At 38.2% G+C, this 25,239-nt stretch overlaps 1 protein-coding gene across 1 annotated transcript in view; it reads right to left on the bottom strand.

Moving 5' to 3' along the window:
* Nucleotides 1-1,612: 1,612 nt before the first annotated feature.
* Nucleotides 1,613-25,239, bottom strand: part of ctnna1 (catenin alpha 1) — a 106,608-nt gene continuing 82,981 nt past the window's right edge. The window contains exons 15-18 of the mRNA XM_039649270.2: nt 24,323-24,504; nt 21,245-21,350; nt 4,579-4,713; nt 1,613-2,473 (exon numbers count right to left, since the gene is read on the bottom strand). Coding sequence (XP_039505204.1) covers nt 2,183-2,473; nt 4,579-4,713; nt 21,245-21,350; nt 24,323-24,504 — 714 coding nt within the window. The 3' untranslated portion in view covers nt 1,613-2,182. The remainder of the gene's footprint in view (nt 2,474-4,578; nt 4,714-21,244; nt 21,351-24,322; nt 24,505-25,239) is intronic.

The raw sequence follows: 25,239 nt of genomic DNA, 5'->3' as shown, positions 1-25,239 counted from the left end.
AGGCCTGGTTTCACAGATTAGACTCGGTTCAATTAGGACATTTAGGTAGCTTTTATAAGTGTGCCTTAGAGAAAAAAAAACATTACTTGTGATGTGCATCTCAAGACAAAACAATAAAACTGACATTTAAGATGCGTCAGTACAAGAAGCTTTCAGTTAAAACAGATCAAACATGCATTTTACTTTGTGACCAGGCTTATGCTTGCAACATATACGATCATTACAAACCACAATGCACGATATGGATATAATAAACTTGGGTATGACATGTAGTTTGTAAAATGATGCTTAATTTGCGCCTCTAAATAATATTCTCCTATATCATACTATATGCACCATAAAAGCCTGATGTAGCCTATCAAATATGTTTAAAAAAAATCATATTTTTTGCAATTGACAGGCTAATTTCAGAAAAGAGGGTTCCTCGCTTTTTCTCAGATCTTAAATTCTTATTTGATTACAAATGACAATGTTTTTATTTATTTATTTTTATTTGAACCAAGAATGCCAATGAGTAAAACAGCAATCAGCAGATAACTCCAAAAGCATTACATAACATACATGTTCACTACTGTCATTCTCAGAAAAATCAAGACAGACAAAAAATTTAAAACCCAAACCAGAACTAAATCTACAATAACTGACATGTAATAAAGTTGCAATTAACATACAAACTGAATCAAACATCCATCATGTGACCTCCGGTGGCCCAACACACTGTCATTTATAAACGCAGTCACTGGGATCAGCTTAGAAGTGAAAAAAAAAAAAAAAAGTCGTCACACATCCATGCGTGATAGAAATGTGTATGCATGGCTAGAACACAGCTCAAGAAAGCAACACTTAACCACCTACTGCGCAGAATAATGTGAAAAGATTTTTCCCTATTGACCAGTCAAATCACAGAGCAACTGCATTCGAGGTCATCCGCATCTCGCAACCAATCAAGCATCATCCTGCACTTTCACAATCAAGATTATTAAATCGCAAGAGAAACAGTTAAAATGACCACAGCAGCATTGATGTTTTTCTACCCACAGATATATTCAACATATGAGCTGATAATGATGAACTCATTAGTTAACATGGCCTTACGAGAAATATCAATAACTGATTTTGAAGCTCTTTCAGGGCACTTGATCCCATTTATCATTGGTGGTGCTCAGCGGCTCATAGATTTCTAGCCCAGTTCATCCACACCCATTCAGCCCAAGAGTTCTCCACCTCTTAGTGAGCGCTCCTCCGAATAAGAGGCGTGTTGATTCATTTAATCAGTGTCTGAGTCATGGAGGGATGGGATGAAGGAGGAGAAGAGAAGCCTAAGGCCAGTCTTCTGAATCTAAATACAGGGCTGAAGATTGAACTCGCTCACTCTCAGCCTCTCGTTTGTATTTAGCTTTGCCCTGCTGCTCCTTGAGATTACCGAGCGCATTGAGATTGTTCTCTCTTTTTTTTAGGCAACTCTAGTCACCGAGAAAAGCAACTAATCCGACTTTTTTGCCTTTCGAGTTTCACGTCAAGTCACTTTTTTCACACAGGACTTTTTTTTAGAGATGTAAAGTATTAATATTCACCAAAATTAGTCTATTTTACATTTAATCAAAGCAAAACAAAAAGTTATCAAAAAGTTTATTAGGCACAGCAAAATACAATGACTTTGGTCTTGAGACACTAAATCAAAGCCTATTTTTCCTTTTATAGTTTCATACCAAAACACAAGTATTGCAAGTGTTACAGTGAGAGTTTGCATAGGCATGAAAAATGGAAAAGAAAAACAAAAATCAGACAGTAATGAGCAATATCAAAGGCCTTAGTGTGAAATATATAAAAGTCTTCTTGTAAAATACACTTAAATGTTTTTTTAAAAAAATACACAATTGTCATCTAGAAAAAGGGGAAACGCACTCAAACTGTGAGGGAATGCCCAGAATTTAATGTATGCCCCTACCTGTAATCGGGAAGAAAACCTGTGTAAAGATTGAGCAGATTAATGCATTCGTGTGTAAAAATATAACATTTGCTATATAGACCTCTCAGTGCACTCAGCAAAGCCACTGCTTATGGAAAAAGAGCAGATTGGTGACTAAGGTACAGGAATGCGATTAAATGTGTACTTGCTAAATCTGACTGATTTTAAGGCTCAATCTACATCTGAAACATAATCTAATGAAATGAAGGCTGCTTAAATACTATCCATTGCTTTGAACTCGCTTAGGGCCTGCACAGGGTTGACGTGCTTCTTTTGAGAGGACCGCTTCACTTTGTTGGTCTGGCCATCGTCTTGCTTCTCACGCTTGACCAGCGGCTTCTTTTCGGGAGCTTTCATCCTCCAGGAGATGGCGGGCATGTTGAGGTTTTGCATTCCTTGAGACTTCTGGTACTTGGTGGAGGCCACGTAGGAGGCCTTCACAGTGGACACCACAGAATTCATCAGATTCTTGGCTGCCTGGATCAGAGACATAGCACTGTCTACCTGCAAATTGAGAAGAAATTGAAAAGACCAATGAATTACAACTCCCATGACACATTCAGCCATTTATGATTGTTTATGGATGTTTCACTTTCATACAATTTAATAGATTTCAGCTTGCATGTCAGGCACTAATCTTTCAAATAAAAAATATTGAAATTATTACACTTAAAATGTACAAATGTCAAACTATCTAGCTTGTGGGAAAGTTTGACTCCACACTTACCAAAAAAAAAAAAAAAAAAAAACGTACAAAAGCACAATATCTATTGGAAATATTTTATTTCTTTATAATTTAGCTTCTCTATAGAATTCTGGTCACTATTCGTTTTAAAAATTCCCTTATATTTCCAGGTTTTCAAAAGCTGGAAACCCTGTGAATTATATTAACATACACACAATATATATATATATTAGGGCTGGGCGATATGGCCAAAAAATCATATCTCGATATTTTTTGGTCAAATGGCGATATACGATATATATCTCGGTACTTTCTACGTTTTCTATTTAGATAAAGAAAATCTTTATATTGAAAAAAAAAAAATATATATATATATATATATATATATATATATATTCACATTCGGCCCAATGAAATCCTACAAACAATGTTGATATTGAGAGATATGGAAACAAATATAATATAGGCTATGCAATATATTATGTGCAAAAAGCTTTTGTTTTTATATTGACTAAAAGCTAAACTAAAAATGAAAACAAAAACAAAAGCACAAACTAATTATATTAGCCTGCATTTGATTACCCCATTATAATCACTTTCACTTTCATTAAAAATATATACTTGTAGGTTTAAAATTCCACATATGGCACATTTATTTTCTCCAACAACAAATATTTTAGCAATATGTTTATTTTAGTCAGAATTATTGCGTACTACGTAGTACTATTCGCGCGCCGGCGCTCGTTCAAGGAAGCATGAATTATAGCGGAGATTCACTTGCAGAAGCTCGTCCTCTTCTGACATGGACATATTTGTTGTGAAATGGACATATTTGCTTTACTTTCTAACATTTACAGATGGAGAATATACATGTGAAATGTAAGTTGAGCACTGAGGAAAGCACCACATCTAACGCATTAAACAGCGCAAGTATATCTGTCAGTCAGCAACAGTGTCTGTCAGAGGAGCATTTGACCGGGCGGCAAGCTGCCTTAAACTTGTTAACTATATCAAAGTGATTTTGACGCAATTAATATAAGCTTGTGTCATGTTTAGGACAAATTGTACTACGTAGCCTAGCTACTTTCACTGCAGCAGCTCACACTGCAAACTCCGCTATTTTTCAGATGTGCTCATATCAAACTACTGTATCGATATAAACGGTATTGCCTCATTCCATATCGTTTCAAAAAATATAACGATACATCGTACATACTCGATATATCGCCCAGCCCTAATATATATATATATATATATATATATATATATTTATTTATATGAAGAGTTCAGATGCAAAAGCCTCTAAGTGCCATTTGAAATTTTCTTCTAGAATGATCATTTTTATCAAGCTTGTACGTATATTTAAGTTCAGTAATTTCACTTAAATGACAATGATAATTACCTATTAATTGTTATTTAAGTGAAATTACTGAACTTAAATATACAAGTTTGATAAAAATCATCATTAAAGAAGAAAATTTCAAATGGCATTTAGAGGCTTTTGCATCTGAACTCTTCATATATTATATAGTTTGATAAAATATTAATGTTGGTGACCTTTGAAGGAAAAACTCTTTAAGATAACATTTGCTTTTACAAGACAAAGATAAAGGCAGTGTAATTACATGTATTATATATGCAACCAAGAAATTATAATTAAAGAAATAAAAAAAAATAAAAAAAATAGCAAACTCAGTTTAAATAAGGGCTGTAAATGGGCAAGCTGCAAAAGTACAGAGCTGTAAAACAAAAACAAGAAAATAAATGAGGTTATCTGCCCAGAACAAGAGTTGTTCTTGTCGTGGTGATACGGATGGGTGAAAATAACAGTACTTTTATTTTACTTCAGATAAACAGGTTTTTCACCACTGAGGGACATGTTTGTCTTTCTGTCTATTTCTCCCTTTCAGTAAATATGACTTACCCCAGACACCACAAGCTCTCCGCCCAGATTCTGCACCTCTGCTTTGACTTTACTGCAGATATTGAGCTGGTGACAGTAAAGGGCTATACGCTGCAGATAGGCCAACAGATCCTGCTTGCATGCTGAATCTGGACACTACAGGAAATGAGAGAAACAGCAGTTACTTTCTGTCAAGCATAAATATTTCAATAACTCAAAGTCAATGGGCAAGGTTAAATTGTTCTAAACGAAGCAGTTGGTGCTATTTTAAGAGGTATTGGTAGTTAAAAACAAAAATTGGCTAAAATATTGGTGAAAAATAAACAAGGGTTTTGAAGGGTGTGAAAGATTGGCGTTTTGATTCATTCGCTGGAAATTTGTGGCACTTTGAAAAGCAGACTTTTTGTGTGCCTAATGATAAGGTTGCAACATTTAATAAACCTGACAAGAAAACATGACGAAACTAACGCAGACTGGCGTCTATACAGAAAGAGTGTAACTGAAATCTAAAATGAAAAGCGTGCTCAAGACGGTGGTTGTTTTGAGGATCTTTGACTCAGTAGCGTTAGGGTCTCCGCAGGCAAGCCACCTGTCCTGCTGCATGTGCTAGTCAAATTCATTCAATTCCCCATTGTGGCAGGAGAACTGGCCCACCAAGGGCTCACAGCCAAGCTGTCCTTATCATTTTAGTAAGCGGGGGGGCTCCTTGTGCATCCACCAGAAAAAAAAAGAAAAGAAAAAAAAAAACATTTATTTTTTTATGCACTTGTGGAGTGTGCTTTAGGAAATATTTTGGTGAAACCCAATCACAGTTTCTCACCAAACAATTGGCCTCGCATCAACAAAGCATAATACATTTTCAACTACAACATTTACTAATTTTGGTATTTTTCACAAATGAGTTTCAGGGTGAAAAGTGCTAAAGACCCTGAAAAAGGGTTGTTAAGGACACCATATATAATTAAGCACAGAAAAAAAGATATGAAAATGCAACTCTATGGTTTGATACATAAATAAAATAAAGATTCAGATTTAACTTAAATTATGAATACTACTACTAATAATGCCTGCATATGTACATAGCAATATTTAAAGAAAAAATAAAACTTTGTATTGCAAAAAAAAGTAGGTTGGATCTTTTCATTTTTCTTTAAAGTAACACCTCTAACTACAACAATACTGAATTTAAAAAGAAAAAAAAAGTCAAGCTCACTAATCAATCAGTTGACTAGACAATAGGGATGTGTGCGACGTCGATTAAACCATACTGTTGTTTCTAGTCGACCAACTGAATATATCATATATATATATATATATATATATATATATATATATATATATATATATATATATATCATATATATATATATATATATCTCCATTAACCAGTCGTTGGTGCAATAAAAAGCACAGTACTTGATTTTCCCCCATAGTTCGATCATTCAACATCAATACCTCACCATGCTTCACCAGTCTCCAAGGCAACACTACTTTCTTCACTGTGATGTTTAAAGAGTATGGCCCCACCTCTCTCCATTGAAATGCTATGAACGAGCAGGACTTGAGGGTGTCTGCCTGCACATAATTACACAAAGCCAGTTTCCCAACAGTGTCTTTATCTCAATAACTCTGCCCAATGCAGTAAAGCATTTGGGGAAATGTCAAATTTCCATTATTTTAAACCGCTAGACTGTAGATAAAGGCTCGAAATTGTGACCATTTTGGTCACATATGCTCCTGAAATTTAATCTGTGCGACCTAAAAGTATATTTGGGAGCATTTGTGCAAGTGTAATAATGGTTGTGGTGTGACCTGTTTTTGTTCCTCTACAAAACGTTTGCAAATTACTGCACAGTGTACCTTTATGTGCGCTGATATGCGGTGGCCGGACCATCATTCAATCCAACGTTACATAGCCAATCAAACGCCATCCTTGCTTTCTTAACTTCAAAGCAGATTTTAGATTGGTTAATCCTTTCACTGCACTCCGTTGTCACGTGAAAAGGAGCTGACTACTGCGCGAAAGCTAAAATGCTGAATAAGAGAGATGATGAAAAGAATACTGACAGAGTTTGCAGGTAACAGCGTTCACAACTAAATCGATACATTAAGCGCGAGAGCTTGGTTAAACATGTGCCAACTGCCAAGCACAAAAAAAATGCAGGGACAATTGTGTGAAACAAATTAGGTTCATCAGGTTCGATTATTAAGGCTTTTAATCGCCAGGATGCTGCATGTCATTACGCTCCACTGGCAGAGCTAAACGTCAAATTTAACACAGCATACACCAAAGAGCTTGCCTTCACTAAATTTATACCTGTTGTAGCTCATGAAAAAGAACAAAGTTGCGATTAACCCTCTGGGGTCGGCGGTATCGCTGGTAATTCCAGCTCACTTTTTTTTTTCTTATAAGTACAAAAGAGACTCAAAATACTCTGCTGATTTTGATCTTATATATAAGTGTTATACATCATTTGATCCTGTTAAGTGCTATTTTTTGTGTAAACTCACAATACAAACAAAGTGTTGTGCTTTTTGTCAAAAAGAAAAATAAACATGCGCATTTTACCTGCTCTCTGTAAGGGAAGTTCATTCTGAAACGTGTCCGAAAAATGAACTTAGTTACTTGTCAATACTTGTCACAGAGACACGAGATTTCTCTTTATGAAGCTTAAATTCTGTTATTAAATTAAATAATTTATACAAAAAAACAACTATTCTCAGTTTATGTAATTGTATGAAGACAGAGATCTTTTTCCTTTAACCTAATTATAACATCTTAATGTGGAAAAAAAAAAGAAAAATAGACTTGAAGTTGCGACTTGACTTGGACTTAAAGAAAGACTCGTAAAAAAAAAGTCATTTTGGTACGTTATTTTCGACTACGTTCTCTTTACTACCCCACAAGACAGCATGAAAATAGTTTACTATTCATTCATTCCCTTTCAATATGTGCAGCAGCAAACACATCAAGCCAGCTTTATTATATTGCACAAAGTATCTGAAGGCATGTGTATTCATCTCCCACTGGAAAAGTGCTGTTATATAAATGAACAACAAACAGTGACAGTATAGACTTATAAGTCTTACCCTGTGATAATATTTATGTCATTTAATTTAAAAGCAATCAAATTTACCAAGTTAACTTGCATATGGACTTGGACACACACTTTCATGTGCATTTTATGACCCTGTTCAACTCAGATCCTGTCTACACAGATTGGACTTGAGTCAGAGTGCATTATTTTATTACCATGTCACAAATGAGACACACAGGAATGTTGTTATTTGTGTCGTTTACTGTACGCTTGTTCATGCATGGGTTTTGTGCACATTTTTTCTCATAGTGACTGTCCCTGAATTCCAAATAGTATATTGTTATATATAGTTTAAAGGTTTAAGAGGGTTTTTTTATTGTAAATAAAAATGTAATTAATGATTTAAGTAATACTTTGTGTGCAACAATTAAAACTGATTACAATGCCTAACAACTCATGAACCTCAAAAAACTGATGATTAAAAAGACTGAGGAAGACTATACAATGACAACACTGATTAATTGAAGGATGAAAAGGCAACCATCTTACATTAAATGCTGATATATATTTTTTTTAAAAAGAGCATTTGATAAGAGCATTTTGCCAAGTGAGCTCTCAACATCCATCTATTCTAATGTTTGAAGTCAGTAACTCAAGATAAAAAAAGTTAAATATAAAGCCAAACATGCAGAGATGTGCCTGTGGGAGATTCAACTAGAGATCCAGCAAAATACAGAGTCTGAGTCAGGCCATCTCCACCATACTTTAATAATCATTCGTCTGTCTATACACCCCACTGAGAGAAAAGGGGAGAGAGACGGGCACAGACTGTTAAGGACAAGACAGAGTGACAGCGAGACAAAGTAAGACAGGAGACAAGTGGGCGAAACAAGAATAGGATAGTAGGATAGGATAGTAGGACGGGAGAGAAACAGGTAGAGAGTAATGAGCGCAACAGGCTGCTCCTTTTTCAATGAGACGTCTGATAATTAGCTGCAATCTGCTCACAGGATTGCCCTAAACTTTCGTTAACACTAATACCAGTCAATAAATTAATGGTTTAGTTATTGGAGAGACATTTATATGTATATACAACATACAAATAACAAAAACATCAGGAATCATTAATTAGGTGCACCATTCCTTTAAGAGACACAAATGCTATAAAAAAACACTTTCTTGGCCTAAGGAAAAAGTCTATTCAGGCTCTGTTTCACCTACAGTATTTCAATATTTGCTGACTCTGACTGCAGGATACTGTAAAAGCATTTTGTGCCAAGGGTTAGAGGAGAGGATTACATTCACAGCAATACAAAGCAAGCATTTTCCTGCCTTTAAGGGCTTCTCACCCCTACATCTGGCATGTTGATCCAGCAACAAGTTTGGCTATGCTGTGAGCCCCAGCAGCGCTGCTGGAATATTCAGCGGTGTATCTCTGCCTGCTTTGGCGTTCGCAGTTTCCACTCCAGCTGGCTCAAAGCATTTTGGGATTTGTAGTAAAGATTATCCAGCTGGGCACATCATCACTCCCCAGCGGGAAGTCAGGATGTCTGGGAATGAATAGGCAGAACTTCTCCCTCTCTTTCTAGTTCATCATAAAGAGCCAGCAGAGGGACAGAGAACGCCAGAGCTCAAACACTGAAAGCCAGAGTGTCCGCCTCTCATCTACTTTACTATTCCACCATTATTCCAGCAGTCATTAATAAAACCAGGCCCATCGCGACAATTGCTTGGTGCCCCGAGCTGGCATGGGGCCCCAAGACAACAACTGGTTAAGAGTAAACTGCAAAGACAAACTGTGCGAGCACCCCTTTGATAGTCAATGTAGTAAAGTGCAATGACACTGTTACCGGAATAGCCCCTCTCAGTAGTTGCTGACAGCAGCCAGCCAACCACAAGATCTCTGCTGCCGGCAAAATACAACCCTCCGCGGCAGTCATCATGAAGTGGATGCTTATGCTTCAGGACGTTAGAAAAGAAAGAACAAGGTAAAGTGATAAATTACACTGGATAAAGTAGCTCTGCTTGTTTTGTACAAATGGTGTAATTTTGCAGCAAGTAGGCTAGCAAAAATATGTTAATGTTAGCTACCCGCCTTACAGCAAATGCTGATTGTAGCAAACAGTTAGTGCCACTTTTTTTTTCTCGAACGGACGGAATATGGTTACATACTGTAATATGTTTTTTGACGGGATAAGGAAGACGCAGATCTGTTCCAGAATCACTGTTTATCGTATTTAATGGCATGACATTGTCATAGCTTTGTAATAGGTTTTGCTAAAAGTGGCATAGCATGCTATACTAACTATTTCACTGTGGGGGTTAGGAAAACCAACAATAAATTCTGTGCATCAATCATTAACGTTAGCTTGGGATTGTTTTTTCATGTCCATTTTGCTTGTCCATTTGCCAAATTCCTTCAAACGGGCTTGAACAAAACGCAAAAATTGTATCACTGAGCTGCTAGAGAGCTTACTGCAGAGGAAGTCAGACAAATAGCAGAACGAGGGTGAGGGTGGGGGGCAGTAGCAGTGGTGAATCAGAACAGAGCCCTGCTAAAATGAAACCTGCTAAGCATACCAATTAGAGGCTCGACTCCTGTTTGAAACGGCTCGAATTGGCCCTTTGAAAGAGTCACTTGTGCATGCTCAGCTGCTGAATTCATCCAAGTTGAACAGGAAATGCAGCCTGCCTGCCTGACCTAGGCGCATGTGAATACATGATGCACATGTCAAACAAAAGTCTCCTCTGCTTGCTTAAAATATTTTCTTTCTCCACATGTGAGGGCCGCATAAAGATCACACAACCAATTTTCGGTGAAAGATGTGTAAAACGTGCATTTTTTATTCGTTATTTTTATAGTGTCCTGGTAAGCCCCTTATCAGGCTGGTCCAAGAGCTGATTCTGCATTCACCCATCACTGCATTAAAAATTAGCAACTTCTGAAAAGTGTGTTCTTAGGAAACTAGTAAAACCTTAAAGTACATAGCGTAACCTTACAATCAACTTCAGCCACCACTTCACCCCCATAAAGCAATGTAAATGCATGCACTTAAAGAGATATTACCTTGCTTGGTTGCAGACTTTGAACTTTCATTAAAAAAAAGTAGGACTCTGAATCTGGTTGAAATTGGACAACTGAAACACATGATTTAATAGTTCCCAAAAGTCTTTTGCTTTTCTTTTTTCCAGGAATTAGGAAAAGAAAACTCATTTCTGGCTCATATACACTGGCTAATAATCCAGGTTGATGAAAAGTAATGGGCTGTCTAATATGACTGAGTCGTTATTAACCTGCCAGAAAAGTGTTTAAAAAAAATCCGGCACACTTAGCACCTTAGTTAGACAAGGTGTCACCATTGTTTCTCTCACCTGCACCATCAAAAAGAGGTAAACTAATGCCAATCAACTGACCTGGATAAACTCAAATGTGTACTACAGAATTGATGGAGTTGGGAAAGATGCTAAGTGATAAACAGTATAGCTACCTAAACAATAAAAGATAATTCCCTCTGACAAAAAAGAACCATATTACCCATCATTATTTGGACAAAATGGTTGAAGCATTGTACAAAATATATATTTGTATTGGGACAACATGAGGGTGAGTATGAGGTGAACCATTCCTTAATAGTTCAAGCTGTACTGCTGTAGCCAGTAGTTTCACTACCATAAAAAATGAATTGTTGGGAAAAAAACAACAACAAAAAAACGGTTGACTCTCTCTCTCTCTGCAAATATGTACATTATATTGTGTGCATGATATGCTGTCCTCTGGCATGGAGGTAAACAACGAGAGAAAAAGAAAGAAAAGTCAACAAGACCCTGAAAAAAACTGTTCAAAACAACAAAAACAAGGGGACAGCCCCTATCAGGATTGATGAGCAGAAGAGAATACAGGGGTTGGAAAAAATAATGGATTTCACACATCAATGTTAAAAATATCCAGCTATAAAAGTGAGCAGGAAGGTCAGGCCGCATCACAGAAAATGTCATCTGGCCTGCTGAATTCCATTCTAAATGGACTGTGGTAGTAGAACAGCACAAGCAGGGTTCTGACCTTTCTCAACACATCAGGGAAGAGAAATGCCAGTTTCCCATATTTACTGCCATAGCAGCATTTTAATGTAGAGCAGCCGTGATTATAAATGGAGCATATTGTGTAATACATTTTTTGTGGGTTATGCCCACTAAAGCCTGAGGAGATATTGATACGCTGCTCCCTCCACTCCTCTTGAGAGATGCAATGAGTTGAACTAAACAGAGCAGATGACATATGGAGGTGATTAAAGCAGTGATGAAATCGTTCTGCCCACCCATAGGTCTTCAGCGAGAGAATTTGAATAGATATGATTACCTGGTGTTTATATCCGTCCCAAACCACAGAAAGAATTACCAATTACCTTTGCGTGCTGACAGACTTACCACAAGCCTAAGCCAACATATGAAGTTTAAAGATCTTCTCTAAAGAACAATACATGTCAAGATTTTGTTTTTAAAGGTTCCTGGGGAAAGTGGGATAAAAAAACAAAAAAAAACAAGAAGCAAAGCAATCTCAAGAGGTAGGAGGAAACCAATACTTCTATGAGTCTCACTTGTGGACTTTCTGCATGAAGGCGCCCTCCGATGTATGAAGTATGAAAGAAACAAATTATATGTGAGAGTTTAGCAATCCATAATACTCACGTCGCCCTACTTTGGATCAAAACCCCCCAAAATATTCCTCTCTAAAGATATTTGAAGTTAAAATCCATAACTTTTTATCTAAATGAGCTTTTTTTTTTTACTAAATGCCTCAAGGGATGTAAATATAACAAAACAGAGAAAGGTGTCAGCAGTTTGTGTATTTTTACTGTTTTCCTGGCCTAGCAAAATAATTGCAACTTTCTGTATAGTGGTAGGATGAAGAGAGCGAAGGTGAACAGGTTGGTGGGTTTGCCTCTTTTTGTGCTCACCGTTGGTAGAGACTCATCGGACGACATGATTTTGCATGGCAGTAGTATCTGCACACCGTGTCTGTTGCTTTGACAGATGGCAGCGTTAAGGTGAAATATTGTGCGCCACCTATTATACTTTGGGATGTGAACCAGGTGCTGCCACTGGATTATTTACATGTCATATCATTATGTGTATCATGTTATTCGTTTTAAATATTACAGTTATCGGAATATATTGTCCCACCCTTAACACGATATCTATATTTCATGTTTTGAATATCACGGTTATCTTCAATGGTATATTGCGACTGCAATACTTCAAAAGTAAGGAAACCAACTTCATCTTCCATAAGCATCTGCTGGAGACATCTTCCAGCACACCTCTCAGGTGTGAACTCATTCTGGATAGTATTTACAGGCTGTGCAAACAACATGCTAGAGGAAGTGGTGGATACAACAACAACAAAACAGATATCCTGCATAGATATAAAAAAAAACACAAACATTTAAATAAATTATCTTTCCACAGAGGTGAAAGAGGGCAAAGGAATTCAGCCCACTCAGTCATCAGTATTCAACATACTAACTAGAAACGGCAAAGTACCCAAGACAATCGAAGGTTCATTTTAAAAGCACCTGTTAATATCAAAGTCATTTTTTACAGAGATAAAAGATTTATCTGTAGTTTCTTTAATAGAGAGAACTCTAATGCACTTGGAGAGAAGAACGTCCCTTCATGTGGCTAATGCGTTTTATATTGCATTTAAATGGTCTGGCGGAGCACTTGTTTTTTAAACGGCTAAATATAAAGCCATCATGGACCATGATAATCAATCAAGCGGCATTTTAAACAGAGTGATGATCTTACTCCTTTCCAAACACTTACCCAAAAAAAAAAAAAAAAAACAGACTAATATTTGCAAGTGCCAATTCTATCTCAGTCTAATAAAGTCCTGATCTAGGATCAGAGGGAAGAATTATAAACAATCATTGTGACAGAGGGAAAAATGTTCTTATGGCGCTTTTCCACTGCATAGTACGGTACGGTTCGGTATGGTACGGCTCACTTTGGCGCTTTTCCACTGCATGGTACAGTACGGTTCGGTTCGCTACGGCTCACTTATGGTGCTTTTCCACTGCATAGTACGGTTTCGGTTCGGTACGGCTCACTTTGGCGCTTTTCCACTGCATGGTACAGTACGGTTCGGTTCGGTACGGCTCACTTGTGGTGCTTTTCCACTGCATGGTACGGTACAGTACAGTTCGCTTCGGGTCGCTTTAAATGGTACCTGGTCTGTTGAGGTTCCAAGCGTACCATACCGGTACTAAAATGTGACGTGAAACACTGCAGATCACTGATTGGTCAGACAAAATCGTCACTACTAGCGTCATTGGTTTTGCGACACGAGACACTTTTTTAGCAGTATTTTGTTTTGCTGCCATCAGCCTCATTTTAAACACATTTTTCCGTCTAGCAGTTAAAAACAACCACATACCGAGAATCAGGAACACCATCCCCTCGATAGTCTCCATTGTTCCTGTGTTGTGGGTTTGAAAATGTGGCGCTTTTAAGATGATGTCATGGCAGTAAAGGTGCGCGCAAATAACGATCAGTCCCACACACTTTGAAGGGGTACTAATGCAGTGGAAAAGCAACCGAGCTAAGCGAACCGAACCGATCCGTACCGACTCAAAACGTACCACGCAGTGGAAACGCGAAGCGAGCCGCTTTCTGATGAAATATCAGATATGAATCAACTGCCTTATATGTGCATCACTGGAGTAAATGAATAGGCACAGCATGACATGGCAATAGCTGCCAACACGTCTGCCAAAACAGACAATCACTTCCCTAACAGTTATCAATAGGACTGCCTGCTCCATTAGCATATTTACAAGCACCTATTTCACACGCTTCATACTGAGACCACTAAACAATTCTCATTTCACCAAATTACAAATGGAACATTGAAATTTTATGGTGATATTTTTACTGAGTTTTATTTTACGGAACGCAAATAGAAAACAATGGACGTGTTCCAAACATGGTGATCATGTCTAAAAATGCAGCTCATTAAATATGTATTCTCTACATACTTTCTAATAATCTGTACAAACAACTTTTTCAGAAATGAAAGGCAGATCTGCTTCAGGTTGTTCAGGTTGGTTGGATGACGCCTACACACTACACTTGTTAAATGGTACCATGGAACTGGAGAGAGATCAAAATGTCTAAGGAACTGTAGGGCTTTTTTGTTCTTGAGCCACACCACTATTTACTTGGCCTCGTGTGTGGGTTACTGTCCTGCTAGAAAAAATGTACTCTCTTTTTCAGCAGACTGAGTTCATATTCTCACATCAGAACATGATGGACAACTTTTCCTAGAACCAAAAGTGCCCACTGAAACACTTGTATAGACTTTTAACTAATGGATTTATTCGTTTATCTCTCATATTTCCTTTATTTCTTCCCCTACAGCAATCCTTAACTGCTAATTGTTTTTTAACCAACGAGTTCCCTATGACCCCAGATTTAACAGAATAAGGATTCTTTAAAATAATTTAGATTCAGACCAATTTGTAAATGAACCACAAAACTAATTAGAAGAATAACTTACTGAAGAAATAATGCAAATTTCACTTTTCAATTATCACAAATCAAACACTGCGGCTTGCAAGAGCAGATACATATTTTACAAGCAAAGAAAAAAAAAAGACTTATTTTTTTCATGACTTATTTTTGGCATTTCCATGACTGTAAAGAGTAATCTCTAACTTTGGATATTTTAAGAAAATGTTGTGGCTACCATGATGATTCAAATGTAGCAATAAAGTTGTAGAAATTGATTTGTGTACATGTACAGCAGCTACAGCAATAAAATATATCCTAACAAAAAAATACAAATTAATTAAAATTATTTCTGTGTAGCTCCTGTAATTGAGTACAATGAGATGACTGTCTAAGGGTCTGAATACCTTTGAATAACTACTTCTGCAAGACAGTTTATACGTAAAAATGTTAAAAATATGGTTAAATTACCCAATGGAAATAAACACTACTAATAATAACCATTATGCCAGAAAACCAAGAGCTTAGACTGGTGGTCATGTAAGGTACCAACCCTTAAAATGCTGAGCTGAGATTCTGCGAGATCGCTTCCTGATTTTTTGTTTTTATGCTTTTTGCTCTTCTACTGTAGAGAGGGAAATTTACAGGCTTGTCACCGTTAAGCAGCCAGGGGCCAAAACTGGGATTAATCCAACCGGTGGTGGTGCCTATGGATCACCATAAATCTTACCTGATTGAATGTAAATTGGAAAACTATGTATGTCAGTATACATCACTTGGATATATGCATGTGCTGCTGCCCGCAGGTCTGCCTAACAAAAAATATGCAAACCTGGTGTTGCACGGTCATGTCCGTGTGTGGTGGCTACATGCCTTCATGTACATGTAGGGCAGAATATTTATGGGCAGTGTGGTGGCTTAGACATTTGCATTATAAATCTCAATTACACTGCATTACTTGATCAGTACTGTGCTCAGATGAAATCCTCAGAAGTTGCCCCTGCAGAATCTGCTTGTAAATTCTTAATAAACTGCAGTGCAGACCTTTGTGTGGCAATGACCTAAATCCTGCTGCATCCTCATATGCACTACACTCATTTCTTTAAACTTTAATCGAGCTCTGTTACAGCCATTTAAGTGATTATTAAACCTGGCCGAACATTTTTGGCAGCACTCTGAAACAATCCTAAAACTGTTCTCATCCAACAGCTAGATGTTACAAGATGGATTCAGAGGGCCCGATTCTCAAACAAGATGCATTTTTTAAAGACCTCTCGCTTTGGTATCACAGTCTTGTTTGCATCTTTGGGTGTCCTCAGGATTGCATAGTAGTATGTGCTGTCACCAGTGTTGGAGAAATTTAATTTTAAAAAGGGCTTTAAACGATTCCAGACGATGAATAAGGGTCTTGTCTAGGACCATTCGAGTCATGACTCAAAAAAAGATTTGTTCATTTTAATGAACGAGTTTGAACAGGAGAGTCACGAACGCTCATCACAGAACAGAGCAAGGCGAGCATTTGTGCTTATAAAACTTAAACTTTATTATTATTTTTTTAAATGACCGATCGTTTCGCTAAATAAGACCCTTATTTGGCTCTGGCACAACAAAGGCAGCTACAGTAGAGGGTGACATTTTTAATGTTTATCTAAACTCATAAATGTTTATCTAAACTCATTTTGCTTTGTATGGTTGAAGTAGATCATCGAAGGTCAGCAGCAAAGACATTGGTAAATAAAGTGAGATTAAATACATAAAGTACATTTTTGTAATTTAATATTTGTTGCAGGTTTACGTAATATTCTAAGATCACATTTCACAGATATTTTTTTTTTCATTTTGAGGAATACTAATTCTTACTAAGTGAGATTAGTAAATGCTAAAACTACAATAACCATGTTTATATAACTTATTTGAAAAAGTAACTCAGATATTTTGTTGTAAATTTAAAAAACAATGCGTTACTTTACTAATTACTCAAGTTACACAATCTGATAACTTTTTTCAAGTTACTTACAATGTATAACCCCCCACACTGGTTGTCAACCTAATTTTGAATAGTAAGGTTTTAGTTTGGTGCTAGGGTGCATTTTGAGTGTTACACAATACAATGCATGCTTTCAACAATTTGTTTCATATCATTTTCCGGCTCTGCTGTGGTTTCTTTTGGCAATCTCAGATGTAACAAAAGTACATGACATGACAAACTTGACAAGCAGTCAGGAGTGATGTTATAGCCCACCACTGTGTATTCTGTGGCAGGGCTTTGATATGACAAAGAGAGTGAGAAGGACAGAGAGTGGGGGAGGAGGGCCATGATTATTTGCTTTCCATCCCTCCGCAGGCTCCTCTGAATCTGATGATTCATCCTTCGGTATAAGGAACTGCTTTCCTTTGTTCATTTTTCAACAGTTAGCCTCTGGCAGCCTTGTCTGCACAAGGTGTGAGGGGCAGTCTAAATATAGTTTATATATACATACATAGATACACACACACACACATATATATATATATATATATATATATATATACACACACACACACACACACACACACATATATATATATATATATATATATACACACTAGGGGTGGCACGGTTCACAAAACCCACGGTTCGGTTTGTATCACGGTTTTAGGGTCACGGTTTTCGGTTCTGTACGGTTCTTGTTATTTTTTCTTTTAATCTTTAACACTCCAGAAATGTACTTCAGCATGTGATTGTGATGTATAGCTTAATTATCCACACTTTAGGATACAGTATTAAAAATATATATATATATTATATTCATGCAATCATGCACAAACTGAATTTGACTCTTTGACTTTAAGCACATTTTGGGACTATCTCAGAGGAAAGCTAGGTGAGATTTAGATACAGCAAGAGAGAAGAAATTGACATGCTTTTTGTTTATTTGGCAAAAAAAAGGAGAATGTGTATCACTATCTCTACAAGAACTTGTGCATTTTTATCACATAAATCTTATTTACACAAAGAAATTAACTTTCATGTATCAACTGCTGACTTTTGTAGCTCTTACCAAAATTCTATCTTTTAAAAGAAAAAGAGAGGAACTCTTAAAACACTGTCTTTTAAATGTCAATATACATGAAACCTCATTCATTGCCTATAGATAATTAAGCTATAGCAATAGCAAAGGCCATAAACATAAAGTGAAATTTAAGTTCAACCTCAACACAAAAACAGTATCAACAATGCTTCTATTCCCAAAACGTGAGGGTACTTTTTTCCACTTAAAATTAAAGTGCAGGGTTTGGAAACGTATGACTGAAGCTCTTATCTATACATAAAGTGCCACTGTAGCGTTATATTAAAATATCATAACATGAAATCCAAAATGTTCCCACACACCGGACTTATACCATAGACCTATACGACGCTGGCGCATCCTCCAACTCCCTCATCTCTCTCACTTGCCATTTCTCCGCGTGCCGTGACCTGCAGCGCTCCATACTCCACTTTTACTGGCTTGTTTATTAACTTGAACCGGCGCTGCACAGAGCGACATCAAATACCGTGAAAGTGATGAATGCATACGGAGCCGACTCGCGCTAGATTGATGTTATTCACCGATCGCTCTGTGCAGCGCCGGTCCAAGTCGAACAAGTTTATGTCGCGCGAAAAGAAAACACACGTCACATACGGGCACGAGGTTACATTGCGCATGCGTCGAACCGTGAGACGCACACGCGCTCCGAACCGAGACAAGCGAACCGAACGGTTCGGGTGTTTTTTCATGTACCGTGCCACCCCTAATACACACATACACATACATATATATATATACATACACACACACACACACACACACACATATATATATATACATACACACACACACACACACACACACACATATATATATATATACACACACACACAAGAGCCACCTGGTAATTACGCTACTAATTAAAGACGAATCACACTTAATGGATTTAGGTCTCACATGGGGCTTCCCATCCTTCTTTCTTTCATCACCTACTGCCCTCAATTCCTTTATTCGTAGGGAGGACAAGAGGAGGGGGACCATTTGGGAATAGGCTGGGCTGTCTCCAGCTGTCTGGAGTTGCTCTCACACCTGTTAAAAAGCAGGAGGGGTCGCACTCGGACAGACATTTTCCTCCCACAATCAACACACGTATGGCGCTTTTCCACTGCATGGCACGGCTCAGTTCGCTTTTCCACTGTGTGGTACGACTCGGAACGGCTCGCTTCGCTTTTCCACTGCAGTTAGTACCGCTTCAAAGTGGGAGGGATTATAGACTGATCGTTATGGTTTATCTGCTCCTCGACAACCAACGAGAGGAACGTCTGCACTTCGTCCACTGACCACGATTCAGCCATTTCATTTTTGGAAGTTTTTCTTTTTTGGAAGTCCTACACAAATCAATCCTATTTCTCAAAAAATTGGTGGGTTCAATATAATGGACAACGTTTACAATAGATAATGAATTTTATGTGCCAGTGTGTGCAGAAAAGCAAACACATCCACAGACACACAAGCACCTGCACAGTACCCATCTGTTTTCTGCGGGGCATATCATTGTATTCACAGCACTGAATAAGCAACATCAAAGACATCGCGGGACGTGGCCGTCTATAAAAGCTTTCACATTATCTGAACTGGACATTTAGTATTCCTCTGCAAATGGGTCAGCACAGGTAGCATGACTACAGATTTGTAAAGTGGAGCTGCTTCACATTGGATCAAAGTGCCATCTAAATAAAATATTAAAAGTGCAGAGCTTTAGTTTATATGAAGGCTCATTATTATGCAAGATTATGTTAAAGGAACCTTTTCGAAAGCACACTGCAGATGTTCATAGGAATGGTTAATTAACAGCCATGCGATGAATAGGATAACGCCGCATATTTACATTCACTCCCTAGGTGCTGCACTGCTCTGCATGGTCGAAATGTGCTTGCCACAAATGCAAGAACTTAAGAAATTAGCATTTAGCATGATACCGAGCTCAGGGATGCAAACACATGTTTGGTCAAAAAAGAGAAAGGTAATTGAAGCCCTCGCCCAGCGGCAAATTTCTAGATACTTACATAGCCACCAACCCCTGCGCTTGCGGCATTCTGAAAATTTGAGGTATTTTCATCTCGATGCGCCTGGAAAAAATGAGCGCGTCGCTACAATTATGAGCACGCTTGTGCGCCTACATTTGAAAAAACGAACTTGAGCAACTGGTAGCTCGTGAGCAACGCGTTGGAGTAAAAGATATGCAGCAAGAGCAAACACTAGTGGTTCAGGCACGCATACTGCTCTTATGACACGCAGTGTTCTGATTTGCTTATTTTCCTATTGAGGCAATCCAGAATTACTGTTGGTGAAATTATAATCAGACCCCCACCACCCTTAAAAAAGAAAAAAAAACTTTGGATTTGCACGATTCACACAAACTGATGTGAAAAAGCGGGAGGCACCAGAAAGCACGTAAAGCTCTCAGGGATGCAAACAGCAAGTTTACGGTGCTAATCCTTGAGCGTAAGAGTAAAGTGTAAAAATGTCATGTAGTTCTTAAACACACACTACAAGTGCTATTGGTCCGTAAACTGCTAGTCAGCATGATGCACAATGATGTTAGCACAGCGTGACACACTTTTAATTAAATGACAAACTGAAAGGAGAGGCCTTCGAGGAGGAATGAGTGATAGGTGATGATTCTGCTATGCAAAACCCCCATCCTGAGCTCACAATATCCCTTTCAACTGCTTTATTGAAAAGACAAGAAAAATCTTAAAGAACCCTTGCAGCACATGCGGCGGTTTGATGTTTACTGGACATGCTCCCATAATATTTTCACGATGCCTGTGATCCTGTCATTGTCACTCAGCTTAAGGAATAAGAGGAGCTTTCCAGGAAAAGAAGTGTTGGACTGTAGGGATTGAATTTACAGACCCACAGTGCTTTCTTTATCACGGTCTGTCGCAATTTTTAAAAGGTGATTGAAAAAAGCCAGGGATATGAGTTGGCTGGGAGATAAATTATGCACTGTTGCGTTTCACTGTAGTGCATTACAAGGATTAAGATCCTTTGGAAAAACACAACAGCATGGATAATTCACCAAAAGATGATCAAGTTTTTTCCTGCAAAAGAATATAGTTAACTTACTTGATCCGCAATAGCACGGCCCAGTTTGTCCATTCTTGATCCAGCTTCAGCAATTTTCTTCGCAGCACTAATCACATCGGAGGTGTTTTTAAGAGGTCCTTTCCCCCTGAGGAAAAAAGATAGCAGTTTTCATTCTCAGTCACTATTCTGTGTGGGGTCTCATGTGAGTTGCTGCGAGTACGTGTGAGCATTGGATGATACACGTCAAGACGTCAACACGTTTGACATGAGAATGGCTGGTCACATTGACAAGGATGAAGAAAAACAACTAATTTTACAAACTGAGCCAGGGTTTTTTTCTCCATTCTGCCACCTGATGGAGTTTTGGTTCCTTGCCACTGTTTCCTTTGGCTTGGCTTGCTTAGTTGGGGGCATTAAATTTAATATTCAACAATTATATCGATCTGCCTGCATTGACACTATTATACAAGAACTGAACTGAGCTGGATGATGACATCACTGTTTACTCCAGAGCGGCTACATATAAATTAACTAAATTAATACATATATATATACACACATATATATATATATATATATATATATATACACACATATATATATATATATATATATATATATATATATATATATATATATATATATATATATATATATACATACATATATAAGAAACCTCTCTGAACTTGGACTGTGATGCTCTTTTCTTCTAGAAAAACAAACTTTGCATTATTTTCCTGTTATGTCTGTAAAGCCTGGTTCGAAACAATCTGTATTGTTAAAAGCACTATATAAATAAATGTGACTTGACAGCCTCACGCTCAGGAACACAACGCAGCATGAACAAAGCATTTTGGGAAAGACAAGATCAGTTCGCTTCCAATTGATTAATCTCATTAAGGAGGAACATCCCCCTACAACACGCTTCCATTCACTAGTAGCCTGAAGACTTCGAGAATGAACGAGAAGCGAACAGACAGACAGATGGAGTGAGCTAGCAGCAGCTCCCACCCACTTCTGTGATGTCTGGTCAGCTTCCTGGGGTCAATGCCACTTCAGTTCATTTAATAGTTCTTGCCTCATCCATCCCAGTGTCCCATCTCAGCCCACCCCCCCGCAGCTCCCCGGCTACGATCCGGCCAGTCATTTGCCAGTTCTGTGTGCCCACAAGGGACAGCGGGGCACAGTTGGCAAGTGGCACAACCTGGATTCAAAGCTGCTCTCTTCAGGCTAAACTGAACAATCCAACCCACAACAGATGGAATTTTGTGTTTTTGCTCTCTCTGAACACTCACCCCTCCCAATTCCAGTTCTCTTTCTACACCATTCAGACAGGGTCCTTCTGGCAGCACAGCATCCATCAAAACAGTTACCGAAATACACCAGAGACAGTGTCTCAAAAAGAAAATGCACCCCACAAAGACCGACCAACATTTCAAACATTTTGAAACACAAAGAACAGGTTATTTTGATGTCGCTTTGGTGTTGGCCCACCCATAACCCGCCCTAGGTGAAAGTGTGGCCACTACAAGGTGACTGTTGAGCAAGGGTGACTTCATCTCACTTGACAATCCCACACTCAGATATGCAAATCTGACTGAGTGCCCATGAATTAGCCACTGATACTGGTTCCAGATGGGGGTAGTGTGTGTGTGTGTGTGCGTGCATATATGTGTGTGTGGTAGCAGCTCAAGCACTGGACCACAGCATGCACAGACAGGTGGCTCCAAAATATGTGACACGAATCCAGGCGACGCATGCTTTATTCATGAGCAGGAAGGGACACAAGCAGAATTGGTAGCAAGCAGCCTCTCTGCAGATATTGAGGCCGGATAAAGGCTCCCGAAATCAATTTCCTCTTTATAGCATTAACCTTGATGGGACTGTATACCCTTTCAAGGTCGAGGGGCAATCATTTGGGCGTGGACTGAATTAACTTGCCGAGACCTTCACTCAGCACATTTTTGCAGGTGATACATCAGCAACAATTGCCATTTTTCATGCAAATGCCACCAAATCTGACAGATGCACTACAGCCAAGTTGCTTTTCACTTGAGACTGATAGATTTCTGGGGGCCTTCAACAAGAGGTAAGACTGTCTCCATATCACCTTGTACAGAAATGATACCATTCTTCTGCCTAAAATGGAAGACATCCAATAAATAGACATTATGTTTAGGGAGCAAAACAATACATTAAAAAAAATAATAATGCAAATAGTTTTACGTTTCACTTATTATACATATCTCATTTTTGATCTAGGGAGGAATGGAGACATGTTTCTGAACAGGAGGACAAAGCTGCTTTTTCACAGGTTTTTGAGATACGGTTGAGTGACCGCCATCCTACAGCCATTACAATGTGAGCATGAGCCATTAAAAAAAAAAGGAATCTTGGTTAGCATAGGCAGAGAGAAGCGATAGACCAAGACATTTTCTATCACTCTGTCACACACAGTGTTTCCTCTGGGAGAGCAGATGGCAGTCACTCTCAGGTGTGCAGCCTACGAGTGTGCTGTCACATCTAAAATGACCCTTTCCCTGATTCTGTCAGCATACAGGGGAGCAATTCAGACAACCTTTTCTTGTGCTAGCATCTCCTGCCCTTTGTTTTTAAACCAAATTCTTTTTAAGACCTGTTTTTTCCTTTCCATCATTCATGATCCCATTTCTTTTGGGATCACGTATGATGAAAAGAAAAAGAGGCAGGCAAATGAGGCAGGTAAAAACCCCACGAAAAAAATCCACAGCTCATTTGCTTCCACTGAGAGGGAAAAAAGAATTCATGAGATGGAACAGAGTGCTTGTCTCAGTTAATATTAGACCTTACTAATTGATGGCCGATTTAGGTAAATGACAGGGGAAATTAGGTATAAAATTTAGATTTCGTCAGTCTCTCTTTCAATATTCGAAAAGTTTTCCCTTCAAAAATGCTAGGGCACATTTTATTGCCAATACAAACCAATATAAAGCTGAAGCACTGAGCCGGGACGCAGTGAAACCGGAGCAGCAGTGCATGGCCAGAAAGGTCTATTGAGTAGAGTCTAAAAGAGATGTGTGTGTGTTTGTGTGGTTTTTGACAGGCAGTTGAGCAGGGTAGAAGGTGGTTCGCGCTCACCTGGTGAAGTCCGTCATCTCCATCATGATCATGCACATCTGCTTAGCCAAAACAATGATGTCATTTCCGCTATCATCCCACTTGGAAACCTCAGCATCCAGCTTGCTCTTCTCCTCCTGGAAACTGGCCACTTGTTCAGCAATCTTCGCCTTCTGCTCCTGGGGTAGCTGAGCCATGATGGCCTGCCAATTCCACAGAGAAGCTTATATATAACAAACCATACATAAATTTGCTCACAATATGTTGATCTACAACTGTTAAAGAGATAATAAAGGATATGCAATTAAAAAAGAAAATTGATATTAAAACCCCCTTCCTGCTAGTTTCTTTGCCTCTCCCTTACACCTTCCTTTGTCCTTTCCTCCCCTCTTGATTTCTTTCCCTCTCTCTCACATTTCTTGCATGACCAGCCCAGCCCGGCCGAGCAGGAGAGATTTTACAGCTTTGGCTGATGGCGTATAGGCTATGAAACATTCCTCTAATTCTGTAAAAGGTTTGCAACCTTTTAGAACTATGCTGAGCAATCCTGTCTATTGAATTTGTGCCACTGCATTCAGCACAAGGATAAACTGAAAAAGAGCATGATAACCTGTTAAAATTAAAGTTTTTGCTAAATAACAGTGTGCTAACCAGGTGTGACACTATAGCAAGTATTTTTGTTTAGGTTCTGAAAATTTTCATCACAGCATCACACTCAAAAGTATAAAATTTAATACGCATGTTGATCAAAAGTGACAAAAGTGATTTTACAAAATACATTTTACAAATACTGTTCTTTTGAACTAAAAAAAAAAAGTTCCATAAGAAATGTTTCTTGAGCACCAAATCAACATATTAGAATTTCCCAAGGATCATGTGACACTGAAGCCTGCTGAAAATATTTGTTTTAAATAATAGTAATTTCACATTACAGTTTT

The sequence above is a fragment of the Pimephales promelas genome, chromosome 9 (assembly GCF_988280905.1).
Source record: "Pimephales promelas chromosome 9, fPimPro1.hap1.1, whole genome shotgun sequence".
Taxonomy (NCBI): Eukaryota; Metazoa; Chordata; class Actinopteri; order Cypriniformes; family Leuciscidae; genus Pimephales; species Pimephales promelas.
This window is presented reverse-complemented; position numbering and strand designations above follow the sequence as displayed.